The following is a 21,411-nucleotide window of genomic DNA, read 5'->3' as shown; positions in this document are numbered from 1 at the left end:
AAATCAAGACCAAAACTGTTTCCAAGAGATTTAACTGTGTCCCAAAAAAAGCTAAAGACGATGTGGGGAAATATAACAATATCTAGCACTCGACAAGGTAAAAAGAATACACAATGTTTGGTGTGCAATCAAAGATCATATGACATGTAATAAAGCAGGAAAATGTAATAAAGCAGACATGTAATAAAGCAGAATTAAGAGAAATATCAATTAATCTCAAGGCATGAAAATAATTACAAGAACTATGTTCTATATTTCAACAAGCTAAATAAAAAGATAAAGTAGGTATGTTTTTTAAAAAACAGCAAAACATACAAAAATTAGCCGGGTGTGGTGGCATATGCCTGTAATCCCAGCCACTCGGGAGGCTGAGGCAGGAGAATCGCTTGAACCCGGGAGGCGGAAGTTGCAGTGAGCCGAGATCACGCCATTGCACTCCAGCCTGGGTCACAAGAGCCAAACTCCATCTCAAAAAAAAAAGAGCAAAACAAACTTGAGATGAAAACTGCAACGTTGGAGACTAAACACGCATGGGATTACAGAAAAAAAAATTAAAGTTGAAAACACAACAGAAACTATCCAAAAAGAACTCAAAAAAGACTATAACAGACAGAAAATGAATTCAAAAAAAGAAAAGAACATAAGTGAACTGTCAAAGAAAAAAATATTAAAGTTCAGCCAGGCGCGGTGGCTCACGCCTGTAATCCCAGCACTTTGGGAGGCCAAGGCGGGTGGATCACGAGTTCAGGAGTTTGAGACCAGCCTGGCCAACATGGTGAAAACATCGTCTCTACTAAAAGTAGCCGGGCATTGTGGCAGGTGCCTGTAATCCCAGCTACTTGGGAGGCTGAGGCAGGAGAATCGCTTGAAACCAGAAGGCGGAGGTTGCAGTGAGTCAAGATCGCACCACTGCACTCTAGCCTGGGTGAAAGAGCGAAAATCTATCTCCAAAAAAAAAAAAATTAAAGTTCAATACAACAGAAACGATCCAAAAATAATTCAAAAAAGAATATAAACAGACAGAAAAGAATCCAAAAAAAGAAAAAAACGTAAGTGAGCTGTCAAACAACTTCAAGTAGAGTCTGAGTAGTCGGAATCCAGAAAAATGAAAACATTTTTAAAAAGTGAAGAAACTATGCCCATCCATTTATGTATTGTCTATGGCTGCTTTCCCTACACCACATAAGCTCAGTAGTTTCAAGAGACCATACTACCTTCAAAGCTAAAAATATTTAATATGTGGCACTTTCCAGAAAAAGTTTGCTGACCTCTGCTGTACATAATCAATAAGAGATAACATAAAATGAATTTCTCAACTTATAAAGCAATTTTTAAAAAGAAAGACCAACATGGTAATAGAATCAAGAAGACTTTTCAAAAAGCATGATAAACACATTAACTTCCAATCCCCACACATACTCTTATGAACTAAGAGCACAGAGGCATACAATGAATCCAAGAGGTAAACATAAATGTTGGGAGCATTTTAATATTCCTTTTCCTTATACCTTTACATATATCTAAACTACCTACTTTCTACTTAAAAACAATTCTTACCTAATCTGTTCGGTCTGTACAATCCCTTCTTTGTGACCCTCCAAACGGGCAGCCAATCTCTCTTTATCAAGGCGCACACACTCTTCATCCTGGAAATAACCACTGGTTAAGGCATTTTAAATTTTTATTTAACTTTTGAGAAGAAAAAACACTACATATAACTTTTCCTTACCAAATTTCCTACCTCTACAATTCTAGGTACCAGTGTCTTTAGGCCAACTTCAAGACTAAAACTTTTAGCTACCAAAAGATAGTAACAATAAATATACGTTGAATCTAAAGATTGGAATCATCTAATAGCTTAAGAAAAACTTGCTTAGCCACTTTTTTCTTTATGATTAAGTGTTCTTCCCATATCATAGCTGATGTTCTTCAGAAAGACACAACAAATAAATTCATCTTCTTGAGAAAGTTAATAACCAAATGTTATGACAAGCCTTCACCAAAGTCAAAAATTTCATTTTGGCATCTCCATTTTTTTTTCTTCTGTTGCTACAGGTCCTGAATCCATTAGCACTAATCAAAATGCTTTAAAGGAAAACCTTAAAGATTTTCAAAGGATGATCCTTAGAACGTTAGAAACTTCCAACTAAATGCCTCATGGGCCACTTCAAGATCTTGTCTGAAATTCAACCCTGGTAGCTCAGCTTTTATCTAATTCACATATTATGATGTCAAGTAAAACTTAGTCTGAAAAGCAAGTGGTTAAAAACAAAACAAAATCTGGTAACCCTGATTTAGTTTAATGTTCACATTCAACAAATAACAAAACTGAGGACCAGAGTCAATGACTATGACTAACAGAATACAAAACTGTATAAAAAGCATCAGCATACTCCAGAGATCCAAAAAGGTGCTGGGCTCCAATTCATGTCCTATTATGAATCTACCATGTAAAAATCTTAAAATGAATACATCGGCTGAAATAAATGCAAAAATATTTTGGCAAACGCATCCAACTTTTTCACATGCAATAAAGATACAGCCCAGATTACTCAAATTCCTCACGAAACTACCAATTTTAAAGACAACTGCGGCCTAGATTTTTATCAAATCAGAAACTCTGCCCTCAGTTTCTCTTTCCTAGTACAGTTCCTTACAGGTCCTCAAAAGACATACACTGAACTGAAAACAAATGCTGAAAACCGTAGCTGTTTATGTAACACATTTCAACCCTACAAATGATTTGAAAAAAAAATGTATTATGCCATTTCCTGCTGATTTTTTAAGTTACTGGAATCCCAGGAAACTAGGACTTCTGCCACATTGAATTTTTTCAAACAGACTGTGGTGTTCAGATTGTTTCAAATAAATGGCATCCCTTGAGCTGGGTGCAGTGGCTCATGGCAGTAATCCCAGCACTCTGGGAGGCCGAGGTGGGCAGATTGCTTGAGGCCAGGAATTTGAGATCAAATAAATGGTATCCCTAAATTCATACACACTGTTTAACCACAGGTCACAATCTCCTTTCATATAAGGGGAAATATTCAGTTTTACTACCACAAAATTTATACCTAGTGGAATGGCTAGAAACCAGACTGCCAAGGTTCCAACTGGTTCTTCAAACCTCAGCAATTCACTTACTCTGTCTGAGCCTATTCGCTCATAGATGACATGCATGGTTCTACCAACTTAATGAGTTCTGGGAGTACTGTGCATATCATCTATGAGCAAATCAGATTACATGAGTTAATACATATAAAGTACTTAGAATAACACATAGCATAGAGCAGTAACAATGAATCAATTATCATTCTCTTAAAAAATATCAGATCCATGTCTCAGAATATCCTTAATTAAAATTACATTAAAGTAGTAGGTACTTCGTGTTCGCAGCTCTGAGCAGTAAAGCAAGTACCCATAACACATTGTTTCAAAGGTAGGCAAACTACATCCCAAAGACCAATTCTTGCCCGCCATCTGTTTTCTGAAGTTTTTTATAGAAACATAGCCACATCTGTTCATTTATGTATTGTCTATGAGTGCTTTCACACTACAATATTAAATAGTTGCAACATAAACTATATGGCCCATGAAGCTTAAAATATTTACTATCTGGCCTTTCATAAAGAAAGTCTGTATTTTAAAAACCCTGTCTCTATTTGGAAAAAAAAAAAAAAAATTAGCCAGGCATGGTGGCAGGCACCTGCAGTCCCAACTGCTCGGAGGCTGAGGTGGGGGGATCACTCGAGCCCCGGAGGTCGAGGCTACAGTAAGCTATGCTGACACCACTGTACTCCAGCCCGAGTGACAGAGAAAGATTTTGCCTTAAAAAAAAAAAAAAAAAAGAAAGAAAGAAAAGAAAGGAAAAAGAATTCTGACCCTTGAGCCTATGTTCTTCAATAAGAATATAAAAGCAAAGAAAATAAAATGATTTGTCCATCACATAGCTTGCATGTGTGAGAGCTTAAAACTATAGCTTGAGTTACTTATTAATCAATTGTTCTTTCTACCACAAAAATTTTTCCCAGAAAAACAGCTTCTCAAGTTACTGCAATCAAAGAATCTTTGTTACTACAGAATCCTGATTTCAATAAGAATATAAATAAAATTGTTTAAAATCAAGTTTCTTTACCTCAATTCGTGGTTTCTTTGCTTCTGCTAAAACTTCATCTGCAGCTCGTTTGACTATAAAAGAAAGAGAACTTATTTATTATTTATAATAAATAAATGTGTAGTTTGGAATGGGTTTCTGAAAGTTCAATATAAACATGCAACAAGACATACCTTGAGTAGATCGCTGAAGACCTATTTCTAAGGGAGCGCTTCTGTCTATACTTGCCGATGTTGCTGAAGATATAAAAAGATTCATGTAAGGATTACTATTTCAACATACATATTGGGTATTATTACAAGTGAAATGCTTTAAGTTTTTTATATACTTCTATATGGTGATTTTCTCTCAGTAAAAAGTTCAGTTTTAAAACAGCTCTGCAAAAACATTTTATTAAAAGACTAATCTATACTACAAAGTCTCTAAGAGGACAAACTATTTTTACCAATTCAGCTTACAAATTACTGAGATGATCTGACTGAAATTAGTTGCTTCAAAGTATATGCTCCAACATCATAACATTGATACCTAAAAAGGTATCTCTAAACATAAATAAGTAAATACATAAACATATATACACAAACATATATATGGGCAAGATTTTCTTAAAGTTAGCATTCACCCTAAACATGCAATTTTCATTTATTCACAACTGGTAAAAACTAAATTACTTTTAAAATTAAATTAATTTTTGAATGGCTCAACAAAAAGGAGTATACCTGTCCCTATTCACCTAGTTCCCACCACCCTATGCAGCCAACTAGTCTCTTACATATCCTTCTAGAATTTCTTTCTGTAGATAGAAGAAATACGAAATTATTTTTACCCTTTTTAATACAAAAGGTGACATACTAAACATACTGTTCTAAACCCTGTTTTCTTTTTTACCTAACAACTTATCTCCCATATCCCTCTAGATCAGTAAGTAGAGCATTTCCTTAACTTTTTTTTGCGATGGATTCTCGCTCTGACACCCAGGCTGGAGTGCAGTGGCGATCTCAGCTCACTGCAAGCTCCGCCTCCCAGGTTCACGCCATTCTCCTGCCTCAGCCTCCAGAGTAGCTGGGACTACAGGCACATGCCACCACGCCCGGCTAATTTTTTTGTATTTTTAATAGAGACGGGGTTTCACCGTGTTAGCCAGAGTGGTCTCCATCTCCTGACCCTGTGATCAACCCACCTTGGCCTCCCCAAGTGCTGGGATTACAGGCGTGAGCCACCGCGTCAGGCCCTCCTTAACTCTTTTTTTTATAGTTACTGAGTACTCTACTGTATGGCCTAACTACAATTTATTTCAATATGTCCCTGTTGACGAGCTGTTCAATTTTAGTCTTGTCATTACAAACAATGGCACAATAATATATTAATACAAAGTCATGTCATATATTTTCATAAATATATAAATGTACATATATATACACATATATATACGCACACACACACATATATAATGGCAAGATTTTTTTAAAGTTAGCATTCACCAGCAGGGCGTGGTGGCTCACGCCTGTAATCTCAGCACTTTGGGAGGCTGAGGCAGGTGGATCACGAGGTCAGGAGATCGAGACCATCCTGGCTAACACCGTAAAACCCTGTCTCTGCTAAAAAAAATACAAAACATTAGCCGGGTGTGGCGGTGGGCGCCTGTAGTCCCAGCTACTTGGGAGGCTGAGGCAGGAGAATGGCATGAACCCGGGAGGCAGAGCTTGCAGTGAGCTGAGACTGCGCCACTGCACTCCAGCCTGGGCAACAGAGCGAGACTCCGTCCCAAAAAAAATAAAAAATAAAAATAAATAAAATAAAATAAAGTTAGCATTCGCCCTACACGTGTAATTTTTAGTTATTCACAACTGGTAAACAAAAGCTAAACAAAATATACCTCTAGGATAAAGTTCTAGACACAGGATTTATTTCTATGTTAAATTTGTAATGTTAGACTGCTGCCAATTCTTCAGTGGGAGTGTAGTGGTGTACTGACTAACATTATAACCGACAATATAGTAGAATATCTGTTTTCTCACTGCTCCACCAGACCACATTATCAAATTTATAGATTTTTGTCTATCAGTTAAAAAAAAAAATCCTATCTCTGTATAGTTTAAATTTGCAATTCTCTTACTATAAATGAAATTAAGCATTTTTCATGATTTTATCACCTTTTCTGTGAATTTATGACATAATCCACAGAGTGGTCTTTTATGCATAAAGTTCTAAGACCCTTCATATATTAGTGAGATTAGCCCTTTATCTGTGATGAGTTGAAATATTAATATATTTTCCCAGTGTGTCATGTCTTTTGTTTTTTATAGTACAGAACTTTACTACTTTTATCAGCTTGTAACTGAATAATCCCACCTTTCTCCCATTGACCTGACATGTCTCTTTACTAACATGTTAAATTCACATATAGATTTCTCATCTAACAGATAAAGTTGTTTTATTAGTGTATCTATTCATTTAGTTTTTTTTTAATTATCAGGGTTTTAAGTTCTCTAGAATGACTAGCCTTTTCTCAATGCTCTTCTACAAATTTTTAGGATGCTTACTTTTGCCAATGAACTTTAGAATTACCTTGCCTAGTTCTACTCCTATCTCAAGAAAAACCAGAGATTCTTACTGAGACCATGTTAAATGTATAAATTAAGAACTAACGTCTTTACCTGTTAGTCTTCCTAAGAACACAGTCTTAATATTTGCTCAACCTTTTCATTAAACTATTAAATTAACAGTCGTTAAAAAGTAGCAAAGCAATATGCTTAGTGACTAAATTTGTCCTATAGAAACTACAGGAAATGACATATGTGGATACAGGGCAACTCTACTTTTGATTCTAAAAAGAAAAACCATTTGCTCTGAAGCGCTTCCCCAAAACTAGCCTATTTATCAGGCTCGCCTGTGACGCTTAAGAATAGAGAATCTTAGACTTCATACCACATCTTCTGAGGCCAAAAATAAACAAACACACACACACACTATTTTCAAACCATATGAACCATCATTTAAAAAGTTAGAGAAACACTGCTCCAAAGAATCAAATTTGCTTTGATTTAAAAAAAAAAAAATGGCTGGGCGCAGTGGCTCATGCCTGCAATCCCAATACTTTGGGAGGCCAAGGAAGGAGGACTGCTTGAGTCCAAGACTTCAAGACCAGCCTGAACGATGTAGTGAGACCCCATCTCTGAAAGAAAAATAAAAATAAAAAAGTTTCTTCTATCCTTCCCAACTCTATCCTCTTCACAGAATTGAGACTCCCTCTTCAATACTGCTGGGTTCTAAACTTTTGTGTTTGTCTCCCTTGCATGACAGTAAGCATGTTTACATGTTTAAGACAGGGATTTGGCATTTTGCACAATGCATAATGCCTTTAAGAATAAGCATGTAATAAGTCCTTATTGAATGAGGATAGCATAGGAAGAAAGCATTCCTAATGATGATCTTTCCATTATACACAAGATTCTCTGTGGAAATCAATCTTACTGCTTAAAGCCATGCACGACAAGACAGGTATTAATGACTTAAAGGTACTACACTCCACACTCAGCAAAGTAAGATCCAATAGTTCTATTATACCAACGTGTTTGTACTCTGTAAGAGAGTAAATTAATAATTATTCATTTACTAAGAACCTACCATGCACCACTATTCTAAATGCTGGGTATTTACCAAGACAAATGACTGTCTGTCCCCTTAGAATTTACCTTCTAATGGGAACGACAGACACTATGTACATAAACAGACATATAATTTCAGGTCCATGTACCAGATTTGATGAAAAATAAATCAGGATGGCACTACATAACAACCACAGAAGGGGGAAAGAGATATTATATTTTAGAGTAGTCAGAGAAGTCTTCTCTGATGGAACAACATTTGGAAAAACACTTGAGCATGGATCTAAAAGAAATAGTAAGGGAGTGAACCATGTGATAATGCAGAGAACGAGAACTCAAGATAGAAGAGAAAGTGCAAAGGCGCTAAGATTGGCATAGCTAAAAGATAAAAAAGACTGACTGTTATGCGCAAAGGAAGACTGGTAGAAGATGAAGTCACAGAGATTTAGGCAGAGGCAAGATCACTGCCAAGGTAACAAGTATGAGTTTTATTCTAAGAGTGACACAATCAAGTTTATATACTTTTTCAAAAGCAGGACACTCTTTACTGCTAAGATTACACTATAGGAAAAAAAGAGTGGGGATCTGTGAGGAAGCTATACAATAATCTAAAAAGGAAGGATGAAATAGGGTGGGTAGAATGGTAAGAAACTGTCATACTTTTAAAGACAGAAAAAAACAACCTGCTGATAGAATGGAAGTGAGATGTGACAAAGATTTCACCAGAGTTCTGGCCTAAGCAACTGCAGGAATAGGGTACCACTACCCCTTACTAAAGTGGGAACACTGAGGAAAGAGCAGACTTGTTTTTGTTCTGTGTGAGGGCAGAAGGGAAAGAGGGAATCAGGTATTCCAGTTTCAATATGTTAAATTGCAGATGCCTATTCAACAACCAAGGAAACATGTTCACAGTAAATTTATAAATCTGGTGCCCTGGAAGAAGTCAATGCTGAAAAAAAACTTGGAATTTTATCAGCTTATATATGATATCTAAGGCATAAAACAGAAAGAGATCACCTAGAGAATAAGGGTAAAAGAAAAGAGAAAAAAAGATCAAGTCTTGGAAACTTCAAGAATTAGAGGTCAGGTACAGAAGTAACCAAAATAAACTGAGAGGGGAACAATGACTAGAAAGAGAACCAAGAATCTGGCGTTCCAAATGCCAAATGAAGAAAGGCTTTCAAAAATGAGTGGTCAACAGTATCAAATGCTGTTGAGAGGTCAAGTATGGTACGAGAGACCAAAGGATGTAGCAATCGTTAAATCAGTGTTGACCTTACAAGGAGTGATTTTAGTGGGATGGTAAGGATGAAGGCCAGACTAGAGTGGCTTCAAGAAAGAAACAAAGGTTAAGAAGCAGCAGTGATACCACACAACCCCTTGCAAAGAATTTTACCGTATCAGGGAGAAGATAAACAAAGCAGTAAACAGTAGGAATGTGGGATCAAAAACATTTTTAAACATGAAATCTTACTGTAGGTATTCTAAAAGGGAATGATCCAGAAGAAAGTAGAAAACTGATGATGTAAGAGAGAAACAACTTACGAAGACAAAGTCTTTGAGACTGTGAAAGGAGATGGAATCCACACACAAGGAAGGGGTGACTGGCCTTAAGAGCAAAGACAGTGCATTCACTGTATAAAAAAGAGAAGAGCACATGGACAAAAATGAAGGTAGGTTAATTTTTTAGTGGAAATACAAATTCGCTTCCCACTAATCATTATTTCGTAGGAGAAAAAAGAAATAATGTCTGTTTAAGGGTGGGAACAATTTAAAAAGTACTCACACGCTTCACCATTGAGATATCCAAGTAGATCTTTTCGATCAGGTCTTCTAACCACAGGAATATTTTCAGTCTAAAGCCAAAATTTTCAATGAGATATGAAATGAATAATAATGATACACAACTTAATAAATACTAACACATAATGTCTGAATTTTATTCCAACATATCTTGATAAAATATATTTTAAATCACATTTGTAAAAAATGACTAGGCTAAAAGAACCTAATAAAAATCCTGAAAATTTATTAAACATGTTACTTTTAATAATTTTCTTACAACTTGATAAATATTAGCATGCAATTTTGGAATTTTATTTCAACATATCTTGATAAAATATATTTTAAATCACATTTGTAAAAAATGACTAGGCTAAAAGAACCTAATAAGAATCCTGAAAATTTATTAAACATGTTACTTTTAATAATTTTCTTGGCTGGGTGCGGTGGCTCACGCCTGTAATCCCAGCACTTTGGGAGGCCGAGGCGGGTGGATCACCTGAGGTCAGGAGTTCAAGACCAGCCTGGACAACATGGCAAAACCCTGTCTCTACTAAAAAGACAAAAATTAGCTGGATGTGGTGGCGCAAGCTTGTAATCCCAGCTACTCGGGAAGCTGAGGCAGGAGAATCACTGGAACCCGGAAGGTGGGGGTTTCAGTGAGCCGAGATTGTGCCACTGCACTCCGGCCTAGGCAACAGAGCAAGATTCTGTCTCTAAATAAATAAATAAATAAATAAATAAATGTATTTATTAAATTCCAGGAAGATATACAGAAGATAATTATTATAAATAAAGCAACAGCTAGGCACGGTGGCCCACACCTGTAATCCCAGCACTGCAGGAGGCAGAGGTGGGCGGATCACTTGAGGTCAGGAGTTCGAGACCAGCCTGGCCAACATGGTGAAACCCCATCTCTACTAAAAATACAAAAATTAGGCCAGGCGCAGTGGCTCACGCCTGTAATTCCAGCACTTTGGGAGGTCGAGGCGAGTGGAAAAACGAGGTGAGGAGTTCAAGCTCAGCCTAAGCAAGATGGTAAAACCCCATCTCTACTAAAACTACAAAAATTAGCCAGGCATGGTGGCGGGCGCCTGTAGTCCCAGCTACTCGAGAGGCTGAGGCAGGAGAATCGCTTGAATCTGGGCAGCGGACGTTGCAGTGAGCTGAGATCATGCCACCGTACACCAGTCTGGGTGACAGAGTGAGACTCTGTCTCAAAAAAAAAACAAAACAAAAATTAGCCAGGCGTGATGGCAGGCACCTATAATCCCAGCTACTTGGGAGACTGAGGCAAGACCCAGTCTCAAACACAAACAAACAGTGCAAGAAAAATTGGTAGCTGAGAGATTCCAGTGTAAATCCTTTGTTATTTTATATGTGTAACAATGAAGTAACAACAAGAACCTTTAGTATCTTTGACTAATGAGCTTATATTGAATACTTCCTATATTTCACTGCACCAAACATTCTGCTCTGATTCCTCAATGATTTAGATAAACTGTATTTAATCACTTAAAAATGAACCTTCTATTTTAAAAAGGTCAAGCTAAATTTTAGTTTCTCCTTCTGAGTTCAAAAGTTTGAGTGCAGAGTTTTCTTGTGCTTGTATTCTTTTAAACCAGCCTAGGCCAGGCGTGGTGGTTCATACCTGTAATCCTAACACTCTGGGAGGTCAAGGTGGGTTGACTACTGGAGCCCAGGAGTTAGAGACCAGCCTGAGCAATACGGAGAAACTCCATCTTTATAAAAATATAAGTTAGCCAGGCATGGTGGCAAGCGCATGCAGTCCCAGCTATAGTCCCAGCTACTCAGGAGGCTGAAGCAGGAAGACAGCTTGAGCCCGGGAGGGCAAGGCTGTGGCAAGCCAAGATCCTGCCACTGCACTCCAGCCTGGGTGACAGAGAAAGACTCTGTCTCAAAAAAAAATAAAAAATAAAAATAAACCAGTCTACATGGAACACCATAAACAGCTAAAAGATTTGGGTTAATTTTAAGTTACTGTTTCTAAGTCTAATAACTTACGTCATCATTTGGTCACCATTGAGTTATGTACACATTACAGTCCACTGAAAAATATTACATCTATTCACACTAAAGTAGGAGCTAAGGATCAGGAATATCTGTTTTAAGAGTGGTCTGCTCAGCCAGACGCGGTGGCTCACGTGGATCACGCCTGTAATCCCAGCACTTTGGGAGGTCAAGGTGGGCGGATCAGGAGGTCAGGAGATCAAGACCATCCTGGCTAGCATGGTGAAACCCCGTCTCTACTAAAAATACAAAAAATCAGCCGGGCATGGTGGGGTGTGCCTGTAATTCCAGCTACTTGGGAGGCTGAGGCAGGAGAATCCCTTGAACCCAGAAGGCGGAGGTTGCAGTGAGCCGAGATCACGCCACTGCACTCCAGTCTGAGTGACGGAGCAAGACTCCATCTCGGGGGGGGGAAAAAAAAAGAGTGGTCTGCGCACAGAAAACAGCAAATAACACCAAGTAATTAGGAAACAACAATCTCAACTTCACAGAACTTTGGAATTTTAGAATCCTACTCTTTCAATCTGGCAAATACTTAAGAAAAATAAGAATTAAATCTTAAGCAACTGAGGGTCCCAAGGTCCACAGAAACAATTACAGCTATCAGTTATACGTACAACCATTTCCCAAAAACAGAATCTATAAATCTAAGCCAACTATCTGAATCTTTGTTATACTAAAATGAATGACTATATCCAACACAACACTGTAAGAACTACCTAATTTAGTTTTTAAAGATCTGAGTTAAAATAACCTTAAAGAGGGAGCTGGTGCTATTTTTTCCCATTATTTCCCAAGTAGTCCCGCTCTAACTTTATTTTTTTTCATATGTAACATAAATACGTATTCCTCGCTCAGGAAAGCAGAAGCCTTATGGTTTAATACAAAGCCCACTAAATGACGGGATACTTTCTCAACTGCTATACACACACACACACACACACACACACACACACACTTTTTCCCTGAGACAGAGTCTTGCTCTATCACTCAGGATAGATGCATTGGTACAATCATGGCTTACTGCAGCCTCGACCTCCTGGGCCCAGTGATCCTCCCACCTCAGCCCCTTGAGTAGTTAGCTGGGAGTATAGGTGCACACTACCACGCCTGACTAACTTTTTTTTATTTTTTGTTTTGACAAAGTTTCCCTATGCCGCCCAGGTTGGTCTTGAACTCCTGAGCTCAAGTGATCCTCCCACCTCAGCCTCCCAAAGTGCTGGGACTACAGGCATGCACCACCACACCCGGCTTTTAGTTGCTTCAAATAACAAGTTACTGTTTGAAAGATACATAAGCCAGAAACCTTAACTATTTCTAGTTGGGAGCGAGGTTAGCGTTATAAAAGTTAAGTTTCACACAGCGTAATGTGACCCAGTAACTGTGTTAGGTAAATCAAAAAGCAGCTCCAGTGATGACAGACACAATGATGTTTAAAAAAATTGTTTTAAGAACTATAAGAAAAGTTTAAGAAAATTGTTTTAAGAACTATAAGAAATGGGAAAAAGCAGTTATTTATAAATACATTTCATACTTAATTTTAAGTATATACTTGTAAGTTAGCACAAGGAACAAATATTAAAAGCAGACTTTTAATTATTTCAATTATATCTTCAAAAAAATTATATGTTCAACTCTACCAAAAATAATCTGAGGGAAAAGCTCATTTTAAAAAATTAAATATCTTTTAAGCCATTTTATGTGGGCATTATAGCACTTTTCCATGTCATACAGCTATCCTATCCAAATAAATCTGAATCTTATTTACTTATCAATTATAATATACTGCTATAATTTAGGTCTTAATGATACTTCCCTACAGATGAAGAATCTCATCATCATAGTTTATGAAATCAGTTCTTTTCAAGTTGTTTCCAAAGATTTCCTCTGAGTAATAAATTTTCAAACACTGAGAAAGCAAGCAAAACTAAAAACAAATGAACTTCTCCAGAGTATTAAAACAGCTGCACAAAACTGATTAAGAATTTTTTTAAATGTCTGCTAATCTTGATCCTTACAACCAAAAAAAAGTTTTCTTGAGATTAAACAAGAGTTCTGAAGTAACAGGGTCCTTCCACACACTTAAAAGTTTTTCTAAACATCTCTATAAATACCTTTAGCATTTTGAGTTTTCTTTTTCTTGAGATGGCATCTCACTATGTTGCCCAGGCTGGTCTTGATCTCCTAGGCTCAAGCAACCCTACCACCTTAGAGTCCCAAGCAGGTGGGATTACCAGTGTGCACTAAGAAGCCTGGCTCTAAAAATCCCTTTAAAACTTCCTTTGTTATAAACATTACCCACACTTTACATGAAAAAAATATCACAGATTAAAAAGTCTATGTAAATCACACAGTAGCCTAGTTTTGACTCGCCTGGAGACATTCATACAAACCTTTCATTCTTTTGATTTGAAACCCATGAAGGAAGCTATCCATTCCAAATGATACCTACTACCATGAAGCCAAAAAAAAAAAAAAGTGTTAATACAAAAACTAGTCCGACATGGTAGGCCATGCCTGTAGTCCCAGTTTCTCAGGAGACTGAGGTAGGAGGCTGGCTTGAGCCCGAGAAGGGGAGGGTGCAGTAAGCCGAGATCACACCAATGCACTCCAGCTTAGGCAACAGAGCCAGACCCTATCTCAAAAAAAAAAAAGTATTAAAATGAATTATTGGCCAGGCACAGTGATTCATGCCAGTAATTCGAGCACTTTGGGAGGCTGAGGCAGGAGGATCCACTGAGGCTAGGAGTTCAAGACCAGCCTACGCCACACAGCAAGACCCCCTCATCTTTAAGAACAACAAAAAAAAATTAGCCAGATATGGTGGTACAGGCCTGTAGTCCTGGCTACTTGAAGGCTGAGGTGGGAAGATCACTTGAGCCCAGCAGTTCAAGGCTGCAATGAGCTATGATCACACCACTGTACTCTAGCCTGGGCAACAGGATTAGACCCCGTCTCTTAAATAAATAAAAATAAAACTGATAAATAAATAGATAAGTAAAATGAATTCTACTTACAGCTGCACGTCGGACATAAACAGGATGAGAAAGGTGCACATTATTAAGTAGAAATAAAATGGAATCCAATGTGTAGTACTCTCTGGGTTGGCCTTCCTTTCCAGTCCTGAAATAATTAAGGCAAGGATTTTACTCACAACTCTAATTCAACTCTTCAGGCTGGATTAATTTATCTACACAACTTTGCTATCTAACAATGAGTTCAACATAGCTACCAAAAAAAGTATAAAATCTAATAATGAATAGACTGTCATAATCACAAAAGAAACACGAAGGAAGGCAATGACAAAAAGCAAGAAGTAGGAAAAATACAAAAAATTCATACTCTAAGGTACTACACACTTTTTAGAATCAGGCCCAAATTAGGCTCTGGGCTTTATCAATAGAGAAATCTAACCAGATCCATATTGAAGAGGATCCATAAGAGAAAACAATTAAACTGCTTAGAAGAAGCACAATTATCACTGGAGCTAAATGTGAAAGAAATTTATCCTATGGCTCTTGCTAAATAAGATACGGCTGAACAACATCCTTCACATTCTTACAGTAAACACAACACAGAATTTCAGGGGTATAACTGTTAGGGCATCCCTCAAATTAGACCAGTAATGTAAAACCAAAATGCTATTCTATCTGTGATAAAACAATGTAGTCTACTAACGGTGCAAGATCTCTAACGCAGGTACCAATATTACCGCATTCCAATCCTACCCTTCCTACTACATTTGTCCCTTCTGTATCTTTGAATCCATCTGAATATGGCCCACTATAATCAGCCCTAAACCTACTTTTCTAGCTTCTAGTCCCACTTTTCCTCTAAACCAATGCATTTCAAACCACACACCACTATCAATTATTGTACTATGAAACCCAATAAACAGTTAACAACCATATTTTTTCTATTTTCAGAATAGAAGAGAAAAATAATAAAATGCACTGCATGCAATAAGAAGAGTAAGCATTGTTTTGTGTTTTATATCTGTATATATTTACGTGTGTATGTGCACATATAGAAAATAAAAATAATTTATTGGTGTGATTCACTGTTGAAAAAGTTTAAAATCTACTGTACTAAGCAATCCTTTTACACTGGCTTCACTGAATTGCTGTCAACACATTTACTTTCCAGTTCTTTATGCCTTTAAGCATACAGTTCACTCATCTTGGAAGACTTAACCCATCATTTCACCCAGAAAATTTCTATCTATTCTTTAAAGCTTATCTGTTTGTTCATTCAATCATTCAAGAAAACTTTGTTGGATGTGAACTTGCCAAAGACAATTCTATGGAACTTTCCCTAAATAACTCCAACTAGAAATGACTGCTGTCTTCACAAACTATTATAGAAATCATTTCACATCAACTTATCTGTTTAATCTCCTCTATTCAGACTAAATTAACCTCCTTTGAGGTAGAAATCAGAGTCTTAGGAATTTTTTTAATCCTCAGATTGAACCACTTCACACCCTAGGTTCTCCTTAAGCCATTGTTTAAAGAAAAAAAAATTCATTAAAAATCCAACCAAATGTAATTCTATCTATGCAAATCATTTGAAAGGGTAAAACACCAGAAACTCAGAATGTCATCTGATCAACATTTTATAAAGCTAATTAAACCATAAGACAAAAAAAAATTTTAAACCAACCAACAGGCAGGGCGCGGTGGCTCACGCCTGTAATCCCAGCACTTTGGGAAGCAGAGGCGGGCAGATCATTTAAGGTCAGGAGTTCGAGACCCGCCTGACCAACATGGTGAAACCACATCTCCACTAAAATACAAAAATTAGCAGGGCATGGTGGCGGGGGCCTGTAATCTCAGCTACTCAGGAGGCTGAGGTAAGAGAATCACCTGAAGCCAGGAAGCGGAGGTTGCAGTGAGCCAAGATCACACCACTGCACTCCAGCCTGGGCGACGGAGCAAGTCTCCCTCTCAAAACTAAATAAATAAATAAATGCCAACCAACAAACTAAATTTCCCTAGTTTTTCATCGACTCTTCACAAAGCTTCCATTCAAAGAAACAAAATGAGTAGGGAAGTTCTAGCTCAAGGTTCTAATTCTACAAGCGACGCACCAATGACAGTGACATCATTAAAAAGGCCCCTAATGACTGTTAGACCCGTCTCTATAAGTTTTCCTGAATGACTTAAACTGATAAAACTTCACATGGACCAACATTCCAAAACATTTCCCTTTAAAATACACTTTAGAAAATCACACGCACCATCTATTTCTTAGATCTGAAAAGCTCACTCATTTCACCAACTCCTGAAGACCTCTTTAACACAAACTTTAGCGACTTTTCCCAATTCACCAAATTTCTTTCCGGTCCTAACTTCAGAGTTGATTCCCTTCTCTCTTCTACAGGAATAACCCCCTCCCCAACAACGAAAGGAGATGAAATAAACTAGGAGTTGCAAGGACCAGAGGAGCAGCCTGGAAGAGAGAAAAAATAAAGAACAAAAAGAGACGACCATGGCACCAGAAGGTGTGCTCCTCTGTGCACCTATGTTCAGGTATCCTTGTGCACCAGCCCCACACTTCGCTGGTACACGATACCTATTGGTAAAAATTAACTGTAAAAGTCAAAAACTCCCACGGTACCTTTCCTTTGGGCTTCTCAAAAATTTAAAGGGATGAACTGCTCTAGAGCTCCGCCCCTTCTTTCCTTACCCTAAAAGTGCAACTTCTGCTCTAGAGAGAAACTTTCTTCTCCCCGAACACCCGTTTTATCCCATCCCCAGGGGAAACGGGGGGGAGGGGTTAAGAAAGAGGTCGCCTGGGGGCGCCCAACTCTGCCCTGCCACCCCTGGCACAGCCATGCCGGACTTACCCCCAAACTACATAGTTGGTCTTCACATTCTTGGGCCAGGAGAACTCCCCGAAGATCACTTCGTCTCCCTTCACCACAATCTCCTTCTTCTGGATGTTGTACTGTCGCAAGACGCTAAGCACGTCCGCCATCTTCCCCCCCCTCGCCTCCGCCGGCCCGGGGCGCCGCCGCTGCCGCCGCGCCTGCCTCCTTCTTCCCCTGTCGCCTCGCCCTCTTCCTCCTCCTCCTTCGCCGCCGCGACGAACCAACAGCAGCAGCACTAACAGCCGTCCTCGCCTACGACAGCAGCAGGGGCAGTAGCCACCCAGGCCGCCGAGGACCCCGCGCTAAAAGGCAAGGCCCCGCCGCCGGCTGCCCGCGGAGAACGCCTGACTGCGCCCCTCCAGCGCGGCACGTCCGCCGCCAGGGGGAGCCGCGATGGCCTGGAAAAGTGCCCCTCCCAGACTTCAACTCGGCATGGAGCCCACTCACTCGCTGAAACGCTGAGCGCTAGGGCACCGCGCCCACGTACGGCGCACGTACGGGGAACTTTGTCGGGCGCGCGCGCGCGCGGAGCACGTACCCAGTTCCCCGCGGCGCGCACCCAGCGGCGACAGGTGTGCGCGTACCTGAGCAGTGGGTCGGCACTTCCATCCGCAGCACGTGCCCTGAGTATTTAACGACCTGCCTCGGGTGCGACCAGAGGCTCCTGGGCCCCTGCTTTGGCCGGGATGGAATTTGGCAAGGATTTGTGGAACACTAGAATCACCTTCCTATCTAGATCGGACCCAGGCCTAGCCAAAGACCTCTAGGACTTAGTGATCCGGAGAAGCCCTTTTGAAAGGGTGGGGCTCTTGGGGTTGGGGTTTGGGTTGTTTGCCTTTGATGTGGAAAAAAACAAGTTTTGGTTTTTTGTTGGTTTTGAGTGGAAAAGACCGAGTCCAGCAGAAAAAAAAAAAAAAAAACACAGTTCTGGGTACTGCTGTTTGTTACTTGTTGTTTGACCTTGGTCAAGTTACATAGCTTTTCACAGCATCAATTGGTTAATGAAGAAAATGGGGTTAATACGAAGATAAAGTAAACGCGCCTAGCACGTCAATAAAATATCCTAAATGTTGGATCCTCCCTCTTCATTCTTTGGATGATGACTTTTTCCATCGCGATCCCTTCTCCCCACCAATCCCGAAGGGCTATATTCAAAAGGCTCTGTTCCAAGATGTAAATGGGAAAGTTGCTCTAACAGAAACCCCAAACGGTCCAATTTAGAACACTTCCAGACTACCCAATTTTTCTAATGGAACTCAGAAGGCTCAGTGGTGTCCTTGACATGCGTTTTAAGACGGTTAAGATAAATCAATATACTATGGCCAACCAAACACATCCTATGGGATTGTTTTATTTCTTTTACCATGTCAGAAGGAAAAAAAGAGGCAACTTTGTGATTGACATAACCAAATTCCTTGACCTGTTTTGAAAAAAAGTCAATCTTTTCACAACATAGAGGACTACAGATACAGAAGTATGTGGTTCATTTCCTATATGATCTGTAGCCATTCTGCAACTGTGAGTTTGTGAAATTTTTTTCTGTTCCACCAATGTTTTCACCCTGTAGTATTCTCCTGAATCTCACCCAAAACACACACATTATAAAGAACTGGCTACTCTTATCTATCCCCACACTCTCTCTTCATACCTGTATCAGAGCACCCAGTACCATATTACTTCTCTTTATAGTTTACTTGCCTGCATCCACAAAACTGAAACACCATAGACCTGTGTCATCATATCCTACTGTCTAACACATTATTTAGAACATATTAGTAATAAATGGATGAATTTAATAAATTGATGGAAGCTCCTAGTAAATATCAAGTTAATACATGGATGAAAGCTTCTAATAAATGCTGAAGTAATAAATGGAAAGATAAGCTCAAGGAAGCCAAGATTTCATGATTAAGAGGGCTGACTATAGTCCCTTCAAATGATACTTAATTTTATTTCATACTCAAATAATGATTGAAGTCTCTCTTTTGTATGTTTTTTAGGTTAATGAATTTAAAAAGTGGTAAGGTAAGTCATTAGTAATTTGTTGCTTTTAACAGTTAAAGCATTGAAATTTGTAGATCATTTTTTCCTGACCAGCCTGGGCAACATACCTAGACCCTGTGTCTAAAAAAGCAATTGTAGATCATTTTTGTTTTTATATAAGTACTCTTATAATTGCCCTACCAATACTGGTTCATCAGAGGATGTCAAAATACAATAAAAGGCAAGATTAATGGTAGAGCTGAAAATTTTAAAAATTAATTTAAAAAAACAGAAAAATAATGTGGTTTCTTTGTCTTGGGCAAAAGCAGTCCACATCTCCAGATATTAGCTCCTGAAGAATTCCTAAAAATCTTTAGTTTTAGGTCTTCTGTTAGAATAAATGCCCAGCAATCAGAAGAAAGTGGTATGTTTAGTTGGAAAAGATGGATCCAACATCATTACCTCGGAGTTTAAACCACTACCTCAATTGCTAACAGTACCCGATAAGGTTATTTCCACCAATGCTCAAGAGCAGTTTTATTCTGGTTCCTTTTCCAAAGGACCAAATCCCCAGGTTTTAGATCAATCAAAGTCTGTTTAGGCAAGTATTTTGAAAATGCACTTGAACCTACTAGTGATAATTTGGCAGGTATGATAAGTCTCATGAAGCATTTATTTATATTACTCTGTAATGGTAGAACCTAGGATTGGAAGTAAAATTTTCAAATACATGGGTAGAGGGAGGCTGTTAATTCAAGAAGAGATAATCTGTGGGTTCCAGAAGGGGTTGATTTATTGTCATCAATCAATCATGACTAATGGCAATTTGAAGGGCCATGAAATTTCTGTTTGTTGAATGTGTTGATAATTTTAGTTTTAGGACTCTGTTAGTTCTCTTTACTTTTCCTAAAGTTTGAGGGAAATCAGTGTGTAGAGTTATAGCTCCCTAGCAAGGAAAAACCTCAGTCCATCCAGAGAGTAAGCAAACAACAACATAGTCATAGTTTATTCCAGGGAATTATTATGGGTTGGGTACTTTAGGAGGGTTAATTATTTATTTGATGTATTTGATATATACAGGCTTATTCAGATTGTTTCTTCTTGTGTGAGTTTTGGCAGATTGTGTCTTTCAAGGGGTTCCGTTTTATCTAGGTTATGAAATTAGTGAGATATAGTTGTTCACAGCATTTGTTATTATCCTTTTAATGTTCATGTCATCTGTAGAAATGTCCCCTCTTTTATTTCTGATTTTAGTAATTTGTGTCCTCTCTCTTCTTAGCATGGCTAAAAGGTTCCTTGATTTCGTTGACCTTTTCAAAGAACCAGCTTTTGGTGTGATTACTGATTTTTTTACTTTCAGTTTTACCAGTTTATGCTTTAACTTTTATTATTTCTTTTCTTTTGCTTACTTTAGATTTAATTTGCTCTTCTCTTTCTAGTTTCCTTAGGTAGAAGTTTAGATTATTGATTTTTAGGTCTTTCTTCTTTTCTAATGTATACATTCAATGCTACAAATTTCCCTCTAAACATTACTTTGCTTCCTCCCATACACTTTGGTAAGTTATGTTTTTATTTTCTTGTAGCTCAAAATATTTTAAATTTTATCTTGAGATTTCTTCTTTGACTTATGTGTTATTTTGAAGTGGATTGTTTAAACTCGACATATTTTGGAATTTTCTAGCTATCTTCCTATTACTGATTTCTAGTTTAATTTCATTGTGGTCTGAGAGTAGATATTGTATGATTTATATAATTTTAAATTTGCTAAAGTGTGTTTTATGGCCCAAAATGTGGTCTGTCATGGCGAATGTTCCTTGCATGTTTAGGAAGAATGTTTATTCTGCTGCTGTTGAATAGTCTATAGATAGCAACTCTATTAAGACGACTGATGGTGTTGTTGAGTTCAATTACGTCCTTATTGATTTTCTGCCTGCTAGTTCTGTTCATATCTGATACAGGGGTATTGAAATCTTCCACTATAATAATGGATTCATCTATTTTTCCTTGTAGTTCCATCAGTTTTT

The 21,411-nt window shown here is 38.2% G+C and overlaps 1 protein-coding gene across 1 annotated transcript in view; it reads right to left on the bottom strand.

The window, feature by feature from the left end:
• CDC73 (cell division cycle 73) overlaps positions 1-17,715 on the bottom strand; it is a 140,780-nt gene extending 123,065 nt beyond the window's left edge. The window contains exons 1-6 of the mRNA XM_005540291.5: positions 17,381-17,715; positions 14,550-14,655; positions 9,506-9,575; positions 4,285-4,347; positions 4,133-4,185; positions 1,558-1,646 (exon numbers count right to left, since the gene is read on the bottom strand). Of these exons, the coding sequence (XP_005540348.1) occupies positions 1,558-1,646; positions 4,133-4,185; positions 4,285-4,347; positions 9,506-9,575; positions 14,550-14,655; positions 17,381-17,511 (512 nt within the window). The 5' untranslated portion in view covers positions 17,512-17,715. The remainder of the gene's footprint in view (positions 1-1,557; positions 1,647-4,132; positions 4,186-4,284; positions 4,348-9,505; positions 9,576-14,549; positions 14,656-17,380) is intronic.
• Between the last annotated feature and the right edge of the window lie 3,696 nt (positions 17,716-21,411).

This window comes from Macaca fascicularis, chromosome 1 (genome assembly GCF_037993035.2).
Source record: "Macaca fascicularis isolate 582-1 chromosome 1, T2T-MFA8v1.1".
Taxonomy (NCBI): domain Eukaryota; kingdom Metazoa; phylum Chordata; class Mammalia; order Primates; family Cercopithecidae; genus Macaca; species Macaca fascicularis.
Note: the sequence above shows the minus strand (reverse complement) of the source record. Positions and strands in the feature narration are given on the sequence as shown.